Below are 13,649 nucleotides of genomic sequence, written 5' to 3'. Positions count from 1 at the left end.
TTAGCCCATTTCAGAATCCCTTCTTCTCCTTGGAGGTAGGCCGAGGGGAACTGCGACCGAGGGACCAACTGTGGAGCCCCCTCTGCAGTTAGGGCATATGACGCACTGCCCCTGCGATCATGGAAGGGTTGGGGGTTAAAAACCCATTGATGAACCACACATACTAAGTGTTAATAAGTAGTTCTGTCCTTTGAGGGGTAGTCTCTACGGACAGGCCCACTTTCCCCCAAGATCTTATAATTGACTTAGACTCAGAGAAAACAGCTCCCGTGTGAAATGTCATAGACTGTCTAACAGAAACTACTCCCAAGTTGGGGTTGTTTGGGAATTTTTGTTTTTTAAATCAATCAGTCTATGAACTTTAGTGTCTGCTATCTCAAAGCACTGTCGGGGTTTGGAGGACTCTATAAAATATGAAGTTATAAAGCAAGGAGACTTTTCCATGGATCACCCATAGAAAGCAGCCCATTACTTCGTTGCCACCCCATATAAAGCAGCATTGAGGGGGGAGGGACTGCTCCCGGCTCCTAGGAGCCTTGCGTGTTGTTGCCTTGCCCCCGTGGAATCCAGAGCCGAGCAACCTGTTCCCAACCAAGGGCTCAGGGGAAGGGAACAGCCTTCCTGAGACTCTCCTGCCCCCTCCATCCTCAGTTCGTTCTTTTCCTCCAAGTGAGACGCAGCAGCAACCGGTGTTGAGGAGAAAGGTGTTGACTTCACCAGGCCAGATGGTGGCAGCCTTCTCTTGGCACCCACTTTGCCTTTAGCCTTTCGTCAGGAACCTGTACGATGTGAGTGTGAAAGGGCACATCAGCGAGAGGAAGTGCAGTGATGGCTCAAGGCTATTGAGTTCTCATACTGTGCCCACGCTCTGCGTTATAAACAGTGTCTCGATCATACAACAAATCATAAAATGAAGAGGTTGTACTGTGGAAGCAGAAAAATAATTTTCCTCCCACCTCCTAAGTTCTCCTGGCTGGACCTATAATCAAATTAACATAAGACTGATTAACAGGAGAAAATAACCAGTCTATCACGTATGTACACACGGGGCTTCTATAAGAATATGAGACCAGAGGACAGAGGGGACTGTGAGGTTTATATGCCATCGTGAGCTAAGGAGAAGGCGGGTTGAAGTTTGGGACTTCAGAGGGCAGGAGGGCAATCCACATGGGATGGAAAAGCCAGAGTTTTTTAGAGAAATGTTTGCTGGGCCATCTTTACCAATGGGACACAGGGAGGACTTTGGATCCATGGGCCTTCCTGGGCTCCCCCATCACTTAGTGCATAATAAACTGTAGTTATCTATGATGATACCTCCCTCCTGGAGCACATCCTCTGTCTACATTCTCTTAGGCAGTAAGGGGGAAGGCTGAAGGGTCTCTCTGAGCCTTTTTTTTTTTTCTTGAAAATAACCAGTCTAAAATGATCAGTGTCCCAAAAGTCATGTTTGGGGGAGGCACATTCTGCTTCCCCTCAGTACTCTTCCTGTCCCCCTTTATAGAGGGGGAACTGAATCTCCAACAGGTTAACTATCCTGCCCAACACCTCGCAGCCAGTAGGTATTGAAGGCGGGCCTTGGACGCAGTCTGCCTGGCTCCCCAGCCTTGTCGCGGTCACGCTGTTTGACTGCCCGGGTCAGTAGCCAACAAAGAAAACGGGCCTCCACAGTTAAGACTTCATTGGAAGGAGAATTACCAGGAACTTGGGTCAGAATAGAGTCAACAACGGTGGAGAGATAGTTCTCGGTAAAAGCTGGACTGGGTTCCTTATCCTCTTGGCCCCGTGTTGCAAGATTACAAAGAGGTAAGTTCGTAGATTTACAAACCTACAGTTTTTCATTCGGTAGGAGCTTTCACTCCAGCAAGCGGGAAAAACGGTTACGCTGTCTGGTGATGATGAGTACATCGTGTTGTTGCCCAGAATGCACATAAACAATTATTTTTGGACTTAAGAGAATTCGTAGACCTTCCAAAGAGAATTATGCAACACTCCAGAGTAGGTTTCGCTTATAAATTACACATCAAAGCTCCCTGGGCTCCATGAAAACAGGCTTGTTTTGAATTACCGTTTTTGCAAAATGTGCCTTTGCTTTATCTTTAGATTCTGACCACTGAACAAGACACCAAACCTATTGCCGCAGACTACTTTTTGATGGAAGAAAAATATTTTATATCTAAAGAAAAGAATGAATGCAGAAAACAGCCATTCCAGAGGGCCATTGGTCCCGAGGAAGAGATCGTGCAGATTTTAAGCAGCTGGTTTCCAGAAGAGGGCTATGTTGGCAGGATTGTCTTAAAAACCCAGCAGGAAGTAAGTGTGTCTGAGTGCAGCCTAAACAGTAACAGCTCTGTGTGTAATTCACCACCCGCCACTGGCCAACTCCCTCAAAATCAGAATTTCTTCTAATTCCCACTTGATTTCTATTCTTCTTCTGAAGTGTATGTGGAGAAATGATTTTATTCTTTTGCACATCTTCAGAATGTTATCTCTTAAGTTACAGAAATTCAGTCTAAAGGTCATCCCTTCTAAAACAAGGCGAGCAAGAACTCAGTGGATTCCTTATGCATGTCATCAGCTGTTTCGTCGGCTGTTTTATTTGTATGTGTGAGAAGACATTGTCGTGAGGGTCACAGGACTGGGTAATTCGAGGCCTCTAGCCATTGTTGTGCATTTTGGGGTTGGTTGTGTTCCTATTAGTGCCTATTAAAGTTGTAGCTAATAAATGGCTCAGCACTTATAACTAAAACAACAGTATTTTTTTAAAAAAATATTCTGTAACTTCACATAAAGTAAGAATAATTTCTCAGCTTTGATCAGAACTCCTATGAAATATCGTTATGTTCACTGATACTCCCGTGATAGCTCCCAAGAAGGAAAGAGCACAGCACCAACTCGACTGGTTGGCTTCTGTTGGGTTTGTTGATGAAGCCCTTTTTTTTTTTTTCTGAATAAACCGATAGAAGCCCAGTAACTTCCTGCCCAGTGCACAAAAGTCGTGCACAGGTAGGGTCCCTAGGCCTGGCTGGCAATTAGGGTCAATCAGGGCCTTCCTTCCGACTACCAGCCGGGGCCTTCCTTTGTTTGTGCCGCCCCCTGGTGGTCAGCACACATCATAGCTAGCAATCAAACTCCTGGTCTCCCAGTCGAACTCCCAAGGGGACACTTTGCGTATTAGCCTTTTATATATATAGATGTCATGTGAAGTACCACCTACCCCCATTCTCCAATTGGTAGATATATCATAATCAATGCCATCACATATCATGCAGCAAAATCTCTAGGAATTAACAAAATGTAATCTTTGAAGTGGAGGAAAAGAATGGTAGAACAGTGTATGTAGTAAAATACAATCTCATTTTAGGTAGTTAGGTCATATGACCTAACTCTCCCCCGCCAGTCCTTAATAGAATGAATGGAGTCCAAAAACTTCAGTCATGTAAATTCCATGACTGCAAGATTAATGCAATGATTGGGGCAAGCCTGTGTGGGTGGTTGGCAAATCCTTTCTGGTCCTGGCTACAGTTTGGCGCCATCTGGTGGCAGTTACCCATTTGATTTTACTATTCATGGAGACAGTTCTGGGTCCTGTGTGGCTGATTTTAACTTTCAGGATAATGACAGTGGTCTTGGGTTCTGGCCAGTTAGCACCATTTCAGTGGCCTGGTCTGAGGAGATTAGGGTTGGAGAGTGCTGGGGGTCAAGGAACTCCCTGCCAAATCCTCCCTCCCTGAGATGGGTTGCCTACTGTTTACTTGCTTTGCCTCGCCTTGCCCTCCCTGCCGCTCCCTGCAGAAGATAGCTGTAAACTACCCTCTTTGTTAGTGGGACTAACAAAGAACAGGAGTCATTTGACAATCATATTATATTTAAATTCACATAATTCCAGGGTTTCCTTGTACCTGTCTATTCACATATACAAAAACACATCTATATAGCCATAGCAGATGTTTAGAACATATGACCTAACCACAGAGAGTTTTTGTGTTTTTTGTGAAGAATGAGATGGGAGAGAGAAGGAAAAAGGGTGACAGTGGGAAAAGTTTGCCTTTTTATCTCTGTGTTTCTGTACTATAGATGTCTCTAACTATATAGGTAATATATATAATTATATATGTAAAATTCACTGGAAGCCAATTCACCAAAAGCCAATCAACCTGATAACTAATTATCATGAGTATTTAGTATTTTGTTGATGTTCGTTTCTTTTTTTTAAGAGACCAAATCCTAATTTTTATTTGATTATATTTTTAAATTTTATTTTTTAATTGCAGTTTACTTTCAATGTTATTTTGTATTCCTTTCAGGTGTGCAGCATAGTTGTTAGACTATCGTATACTTTACAAAGTGTCGATATTCATTTCAGTGTGACTTACCTCCAGCCATCATGTCCACCTTTCACTCTGGATTTTGTTCATTTAAGCTGAATGTCAGTTTCACGCTTCACACTGTAGATGTCTGGCATTTCTTAAATGCTCAAGCTCTATGCGAGATTGGGGGTGGGGGGCTTTCTCTTAAATGTAATTTGCTGTGTTCTTATTTGGCTTTTGGTAATTGGCAAAATGGTATATTGTCTTTTTACAAACTTACCTACACTTTGATTGGGCTCATAATCCACAGCTAATAGGAGCAGATCTACTAGCTTGTTCTGGGCCAGACCTCATCAGTCTGTCTGTATCAGCAGAAACAGTCCTTTATTTGTCTAAGACATGTATGTCCTTCTAGAATAATTTATGAAATATTAACTAACATATAAACTAGGAAGCTAAGAAGTTATTTCCACATTACCAAGATGCATTTCACATTTTTTGTTCGCTGTTTCTTTCCTTACTCTACATCATCTCTCCATTTACTCACTCTTTTCTTCTCTTTTAATATAGAACCTGGAAGAGAAAAGCATTGTTCAAGATGACAGGGAGGTGATCTTGAGCTCGGAGGAGGAGAGTTTCTTTGTCCAAGTGCACGACGTTTCTCCAGAGCAGCCGCGGACAGTCATCAAAGCGCCGCGCGTCAGCACCGCACAGGACGTCATTCAGCAGGTGGGAGCCCTCCCTTACCTCAGTCCTGTCCTCCGTGTACATTATTGGGACAAGTCAGATGCCAGCCCATTCTATTAATGAAGTTCCTAGACCAGTGGGGACCTACAAAGGGAAAGTGGGAAATAATGGTTTATTCCTTCAACAGATAACTTACCTAGTATCTGCATGAGTCAGGCCCTGGGTAAAGCACTGGTGACAATGTTGTAGGACGTGGCTCTGCAGAATAGTCATTTCATTGTCCCAGAAATGCCTAAGCCAATACCGAATGGCCATCTTCAGAGGGCAAGCAGGCCTACTCTGACCCTCTCCCACTTCTAGGTCCTGCTTCCCTGTGTCCATGGTTTCAGAAACTGTATTTCCTTCCTTCAAAGCCTTATCATGGTTTGCATTCATCAAACACCGTTGAGAAGTAGGATAGTTAATGGTGGACGGCACAGACTCTGGGTTAAAAGACTTGAGGTTCCAATCCCAGCTCTACCTCTTACTAGCTCTGAGACCTTGGGCAAGTTATTTAACTATCTGTGGGTTAGTTACAGTGGTATGCTTAAAAAAGACACTCTGATTTGTAGCATCTGTTGATTTCTGTTGTATAAAAGCTCCCACCATGTCTGATTTTACTAGCCTGTTTCATTTGGCTCCCACATACTACCATGTGGTAAGTTACCACTTAGATAACATAGTGATAGCATAATAGTATTTTGCTCATGGAGTTGTTGTGAAGATTAAGTCAGTAATATATGTAAACTGTACAATGTCTAGCACATGGTAAGCACAATTTAAGTGCTACTCACTATTATTGCATGGTGATTTGGTTGGTATAGACTTTGAACTTAGCTTCTTTTGTTGACCTTTGTGCTCCCAAAGTATCTGGGACATAGTAGGCCCTCACTAAACATTTTTTTTAATATATTTTATTGGTTTTCCACAGAGAGGAAGAGAGAGGGACAGAGTCAGAAACATCGATGAGAGAGAAACATCAATCAGCTGCCTCCTGCACACCTCCCACTGGGGATGTGCCCGCAACCAAGATACATGCCCTTCACCAGGATCGAACCTGGGACCTTTCAGTTCACAGGCCGATGCTCTATCCACTGAGTCAAACCGGTTAGGGCACTAAACATTTGATGACTGAATAAATGCATAAATGAAAGATAATCTTGCACGAAATGAGAAGTGAGGCCAACTAAGTTCTAAAATGCTTTAACATCCAAGATTCTGTGGTGAAGAGGCAGTCCAGTGGGACAGGGAGTCATCTGAGGGTCGGGGTCTGTCCCTCACTGTCGCATGACCTTCATGTCTATGAGCTTTGGTTTCATGCACACAATCTGTTTCCAGTATTTATTCTGTTGCTTCTTTGCTTCTCATCCTCTGGAATCTGCATAAGCTCTTCATCTGAAAGGGGGGATAATAATGACTAAACATGGAGTGTTGTGAAGCTAAACCATAATGTGGGAAAGCATGTCATAAGCCATACAGATGGAAAGTGAGGAGTAGGATAACATGATCGGAAAGATCCCCATCATCTCTAAAAGCCTGTGATTGTGTGCCACCTTCGAGTTTCATTTATAATGAATGCAGGAGTTGGAGACACTGTCTTTATCCAGTTGATGGTAACTTATCTTTCAGACCTTATGCAAAGCCAAGTACTCCTACAGCATCCTGAGCAACCCCAACCCGAACGACTACGTACTTTTGGAAGAGGTGGTGAAAGACACAGCCAACAAGAAGTCTTCTACCCCCAAGTCCTCCCAGCGGGTCCTTTTGGATCAGGAGTGTGTGTTTCAAGCCCAAAGCAAGTGGAAAGGTGCAGGAAAATTCATCCTTAAGCTAAAGGAGCAGGTGCAGGTAAACTTCAAGGTTATTTTACTCTCTCACCAGTTATTTGATATTCATAACTAATTTGTAATCAAATTTGAGAGATAGTGAAATCTAGGAGAAAGTCAAGAAATTTACGGGGAGAAGATTGTTTGGCTTTGTTTTCACTGCAGGAAATGTGTTCCCCTCTGTGGTTAAGCAATCCTGAGAGGGAAGGCCCTCAGTCATAGACGGGGAAGCGAAGGGGGCCCTTTCTGATATACTGCTCCCTGACTGAGGATGCCAGCTTTAACTTAATACCAATGGAGAGTTCTTTCTTCTCATAGGCATCCCGAGAAGACAAGAGAAAAGGCATTTCTTTTGCAAGTGAATTCAAGAAGTTCACCAAGTCAACTAAACAGCCCCGAGGACTCACCTCACCTTCTCAGGTCTTGGTTTCGGAAAGTGTCCAAAACAAAGAGGAGAGACCTGTGGGTGGCAGCGACACGATGGACTATCGACAGTGACCATGGGCAGCATGTTTAACCAGGTACACTACGTCTTTGCACCATTCTGAACCAGAGGCCCACTTACACTACTTTGTAAGGCATAATTTGTACAGTATCTTTTATCTTTTCCAAATGAGGTGTCCCCTGCAGGAGGGAGGAATGGTACCACAAGAGGAAAAGGGCTCTGAAGATATACGTACCTTCAGAAGTTATCATTGTAGACCTCCTTTAAAACATAAAAAAGAAAAAGAAAGAAAGAAAGAGAAAGAAAATATATATATATATAAATTGATTTCAGAGAGGAAGGGAGGAGATAGAAACATCAATGAGACACATTGATTGGCTGCCTCCTGCACGCCCCCTACTGGGGATCGAGCCTGAAACTCAGGCATGTGCCCTGACCAGGAATCAAACCTGGGACCTCTTGGTCCATGGGATGACACTCAATCCACTGAGCTATACCAGCCGGGCAGACCTTATTTTATATAGAACTCAACAAAGGATCTAAGAGGACAACCAGTTTTCCCAAACTACATCAGCCATATTTCATCAGCCATAGAATTGTTTTGATTATTGGTCACTCAAACACTCATGAAGGGCTGCTGTGAGTCATCCAGCTTTCCTTCTTTTGACTGTCTAGTTTTATGTTATTCTAATTGAGGTTTGATTTGACCTCAACAAACTCAACTTCTTCTGCCTCATTTGAAAACTTAAACTCTGGCATTCGGGGTGTGATGATTAAAAAGAAAGCAAAATAACGTAACAGGCTCCATCTTGCAACAGCATTAAATTACACCCTCAGTTGCCAGCTCCCTGTGTGGTATTCACATGCAGAGTACATTTCATATAAATTATTTATATGGAACTGAATTTTTTTAAAAAAAGAAGCATATGAGGAAACCAAACACAGATCTCTTCTTTTAACTTAGTTTCCTAATGAACCGAAGGGATTGTCAAAGCGCACTGTTCACCTGTTGGGTTGTGGTTCTCAGAGTTAAAATTCACCAGAGACCACATGAAGGCGCTGCTGGTTGTACCGCAGGGCTCCCTCGCCCGTCTCCATCACAACCAGGACCTTCTTATATTAAACTATAGGCGCTCACAGTTGGCCTCTCTAGACAAGGCCAACTTTGATGTGTAACAGCCCAAAAGAGAGCCTGACACAGAGAGCCCACGTTTTCACATTCAGGGACGAACTCCTACAATAACTGGTGCCTCATACCACTCACAAAGCTCTTTCAAAACCACAGACAAGGCCAAATACAGGAAACCTCTTCCTCCAGAATATCTGCCTACCCCGCTATTCCCAGGGAGGCGGGATTGTTTCAGTTAAGCAGAGACTCATTGGGAAGAAATCTCCAAAGGATGGCAGCCGTCGGTATCACATAGCGTCAGAAAACGGCGGATGTGCACAGAACAGTAAAGCTCTGGGCTGTCCCATTTCCTGTTGAGATACAGTTGGCATCCCAATTGTTTAAAAGTTCCGGACTCACTTCCTTTTCTGTCATAACCAGCGCCTTCTCCAAAAGCCAAGTGAGCTTTAGGATTAAAGCACCGGTGTGGAACCGCCCCAGCTTTTAGGAAGTGACTCACTGTGGTCGTGGGTCTTTGAGCAGCCCCTAAGGACAGATCGAAATTTAAAATACTGGGCCCTGGCCGGTTGCTCGTGATGCACCAAGGCTGTGGGTTCGATCCTTTGTCAGGGCACACACAAGAATCAACCAGTGAATGCATAAATAAGTGGAACAAAAAAAATCTCTCTCTCTCTCTCCCTCCCTCCATCTCCCTCCTTCCCTTCCTCTCTCTCTCTCTAAAAATCAATCAATAAAATTTTTATACTGTTTTCTGTATATCAAGAAGTTAGCAACAAATAAATCATAGGTGTGATGTTATACATACCTCTCTATTATAACCTCCGTAACAATACAGCTAAATTACACTCTGCACATAAAGAGCCCTCATGCTGCAAGATTACATTAAGTACCTAAGAATACAACTCCACTAGAAATTTGACTTAAAAATGACATGCTTGGTGGATCAATGATTCTCTCTCATCATTGATGTCTCTATCTCTCTCTCCCTCTCCCTTCCTCTCTGAAATCAATAAAAAATATATATATTTTTTAAATGATGTGCTTGTATCCTAGCAGGTTTGGCTCAGTGGATAGAGCCCCAGCCTGTGGACCAAGGGGTCCCAGGTTCAATTCTGGTCAAGGATAGGTACCTCAGTTGCAGGCTCATCCCCGGCCCAGGCCCTGGTCGGGGTGTGGGCAGGAGGCAACCAATCAATGTGTTTCACATCGATATTTCTCTCTGTCTTTCCCTTTCTCTTCCACTGTCTCTAAATATCAATCAAAAAATATTCTCAGGTGAGGATTTAAAAAAAATGATGTGCTTGCTATAATGAGCATTACTGATTGCTCCTATTTGAGGAGAGTAGGGAGGGTGGGGGTTTAGATAAATGTCTTTGGGCTCAGTTTTCAGCAGACATTCAGAATCATTCAGTTGACTGCAGCTTTACTTGAACTTGGGGAAGCTTCTCTTTAAAACCTGCCATCGGTGCACCTCTGGGAATCTGTATTCCACGTCATGAGCTCCTTTATGAATGGTGCTCCAAGCAAGAGCACTTGGAAAAAGGAAGGGCCTTTCTGTCTGTTCTCATCAGAAAACAAGCTTCGTATTTTCAATGCATTCTGCTGACATATTTCATGTTTGTTCTAAAATTTTCCCCTCTCAAGTGTCAAGAGTTCCCCCTTAATAAATATTCTGAGAATTTTTAAACAAGTATTTACCTACTCTTATCCGAATAAATACCATTGTTGAAGGAATTCCACCTTTTAAAAAAAGTTGAACAGTTTGTGATTTAAAAAAAAAGAAAGAAAGAAAAACCTTTGAGAAGAATGTGGTGTTCTGGGACAGAAAAGCCCTCACGGTCCACCTCCTGGGGACATCGTGTTATAACACTGAGTGTGTCAGATGTAGCCTGTCCCCCACACGCAGCCACCAGAGCTGTGCGTTTCTGTTGAACACTACACGCTTGCTGCACTGTAAATGCTTCTGCTCCTCCGTTCACAATATACTAACTAGCCTGTGGATACAACTTCACAGGTGAAGACCTTTTGGCAAGAAGTTAAAGTCAAGAATGAGCGTGGTGGAAAAATACGTATTTTCCTTGCTTTCATTCAACTTAAACTGGAAACTGATGATTTCTGGGCCGAAGCTTTCATCACACACGATGTGAGGTCCACACGGAGGACAAGCGAAATGGCCCAGGGCTACCAACCATTTTCCTGATGAATGAAGCAAAGAAGCCCAGGAGATTGTCCTTTTATAAATGTCAACAGTTGTTAAAAAGGGGAAAAAAAGAAAAGAAGCATGACTAAGCTTGCAATAACTGACTTAGAACAGGAGTCAGCAAACTGTACCTGCAAAGGGCCAGATACTAAATATGTTGAGCTTTATGGGCCATATGGTCTCTGTTGCAACAACTTAGCGTGGCTGAAATAGTGCAAAAGCAGCCGTAGGCAATACATCCACGAATGAGGGTGGCTGGGCTCCAGTAATACTATTTAGACACTCAAATGAATTCCATATAATTTCATATGTCACAAATGTCCTCTTTTGTCTTTACTCGATCACTTAAAAGTGTAAAAACTATTCAGGAGCCATAAACAGGTGGCAGGCTGGATTTGGCCCCAGGCCATAGTTTGCTGAACTTGGAAAACTGGGAACAAGGGGTCTGAAAACAAGCAAGCTAGTTTAGTCATGCATTTTATGACTGAGAATTGGAAGCTTGGGGGCACTGCAAATGTAAATATGTCCTATAAGATTCATTAAAGAGGGATTCAATTTAGTTTCCATATTTTGTACCATAATGTACTCTTCTTTAGGATTGCTTTTTACATATAGAATGATGTTGGGGTTTTTTTTAAAGTTTATTGCTTGTATATTCACAAATTATTCCACTTTTGGTTTTCACAGAATTTATTTAGAATGATGTGTAATTTAATATCTACTGAGTTGTGACATCTTATGAAGAAACCTAACCATTTTTTAAAGCAAAAGTAGATTGAGTTGGTGTTTAAATTTATTTATTTTGTAAGGTTTGTACTGACACTGTACTTACATATTTATTATACATAGCTTTCTTGATATTGCTTATGGATTAGAAATATTAGTGAATCTATCTCACTATTTGAAGACAATCCTCCTAAAGAGAAAATGTATGCTCTGAATACCTGAAGTAGTCCAGAATTTCATGTTTAAAAAGCTTCATTTTCCTTTCTGATTAACTGAAGATCTATTGACCCAAGTCATACTTGTCTCTTAATGTAAATTATTTTTAAAATCTTGCTGTATAAAACTATCATGTAAATGTAAAGGTTGCTTATTCTTGGTGTGGAGCAAATTACAACTTTTGAAATGTGTGTTCCTCTAAAGTAAAATCCAAATTTTATCTTTCTATTGATACTAAAATTTGACATTTTTCTTCAAATTATAAAACACACTAAAAACCCTAAACTTTGCTTTGAGAATTTTTTTTAACCAGTTATGAAAAAGAATCAAACAACCTCAAATCCTTCACATATTCTAGAAACAGAAGTATTAAAAATATACTGCACAGCTTTCACGTTATTGGCTGTTCTGACTCAGCCTTCACACCAGCAGAACCTCGTCGGCTGGTCAGCAGAATTCAGGCTGTTGCAATTTGATGTCTTTTGCGCAGAGCTACAGGTTTCTTTTTAAGTCACATAATCAGTCTATGACAAATGCACAACGCTGTCCCATTTTTTAAAATATTCCAGAAATACTTTATCAAGCTTCTATAAATTAATAGGCATTTTTTTCCCCTCTCGTTTGGCTTACCATGTATTGAAAACTGAGTTACTGGCCTCACGGGCTAGAGTTGAGTAAAACGGCAGAGTAATAAAATGAGAAGCAAACTAGGCTCCCTAGGTTTCCTATTTGGCCTTGACTCTCTTTATCTCCACCCCACCCCAGCCCACAACCTTTAACGTAGTTGATTTGGCTGTAGCACAAAATCCGACACACCATGAGACTGAGCATGGGTTTCAGCCAGTGAGTGAACCGGCTTATGGCCTGTGCCGCAATTCAACTTGGTGTTCATTCCATTTTGAGGTAAAAGCACATACTCTATTGTATTGAGTCTTTGGGATTTTAGGAAAGCACATTGTTCAAAAATGTAAAAGGTCGCCTGGCTGGTGTGGCTCCTTTGGTTGAATGTCATCCTGTGCACCGAGAGGTCACTGGTTTAATTCCAGGTTGTGGGCTCAATCCCCAGTAGGGGGCGTGCAGGAGGCAGATTGTTTCTCTTTCATATGGATGTTTCTCTACCTCTTCCTTCCTCTCTCTAAAAATCAATAAAAACATCTTTTTAAAAAAATCTAAAAGGTCTCCTCTACTATTAAAACTAACCAGCACCTACCTGGTGTTTGCCAAAAACATGAAATTTTTATTGATGGCTTATCTGAATTATACAGCTATATTAGTATACCAAGTGAAACTATCCTATTATGTAGAATGCATCTACAATAGCCACACAGACTATACCCATTACCACATCATACTTCCCAGACTACCAAAAATTTCAGTACAAACTTGTGTCAGTAAAGCTGATACGGAAAAGAATCTAAATACGCAAGCTGGGTTTATTTGAGGAAGAAATATTTGAAGTTGCTTCCCTAAAAACAAAAGGAGAATGAATACAGTCACTCTGTTAGGTAGCACCAACTTTAAAGCAAATCTATAGCTGGCAAGAAAGGATTCGAGTAGAAATCCACTATGATCTATGATGCTGGGAGAAATAACTTCCTCTGTCACCATTGGGAATTGGTTGCTTTGCAAAAAATAAAATGATGCAAGGGTGGTAAGGAATTGAGGGTAAATTTGCATAAATCCTGTAGGAAGTGGCACTTGGGGCAGGAAGAGTCCTCTTGAGGGAATACCTCTTTTCATGTCATCCTTAGTAAGTATCAGTTACTTATAACGATTCTCCAGGTGCTTCCTTCTATGGGGTCTGGACTTCACAAAGGTGAGTTACAGGTACCTTGTTTTTCATCAGATTTTGCCTTCATAGAAGCCTCAAGACACTGGGGGCTCATTCATGAAAGTGGACCTCCCCTACTATCACATGTGTACATCCCCCTCCAACATTTCTGTTGACCTCTCCTTGCTCAATTCTGAAAAGCAGTCGGAGCTTGCATTCTGGTCTGGTAAACTTGAGTTAACGCTAAGACAAAGCTGCACAGCTCTGTTCCCAGGCAAATGGAAGAGCAGTTTTCCTGGCTGG

The 13,649-nt window shown here is 42.0% G+C and overlaps 1 protein-coding gene across 1 annotated transcript in view; it reads left to right on the top strand.

Annotated features, from left to right (window-relative positions):
- PLCE1 (phospholipase C epsilon 1) overlaps positions 1-11,860 on the top strand; it is a 253,712-nt gene extending 241,852 nt beyond the window's left edge. Inside the window, exons 28-32 of the mRNA XM_006755081.2 lie at positions 2,101-2,310; positions 4,878-5,036; positions 6,663-6,881; positions 7,178-7,380; positions 10,448-11,860. Coding sequence (XP_006755144.1) covers positions 2,101-2,310; positions 4,878-5,036; positions 6,663-6,881; positions 7,178-7,357 — 768 coding nt within the window. The 3' untranslated portion in view covers positions 7,358-7,380; positions 10,448-11,860. The remainder of the gene's footprint in view (positions 1-2,100; positions 2,311-4,877; positions 5,037-6,662; positions 6,882-7,177; positions 7,381-10,447) is intronic.
- Positions 11,861-13,649: the final 1,789 nt, after the last annotated feature.

Source organism: Myotis davidii, unplaced genomic scaffold, assembly GCF_000327345.1.
Source record: "Myotis davidii unplaced genomic scaffold, ASM32734v1 scaffold271, whole genome shotgun sequence".
Taxonomy (NCBI): Eukaryota; Metazoa; Chordata; class Mammalia; order Chiroptera; family Vespertilionidae; genus Myotis; species Myotis davidii.
The sequence above is the reverse complement of the archived record's forward strand: the minus strand, read 5'-3'. Positions and strand labels throughout refer to the sequence as shown.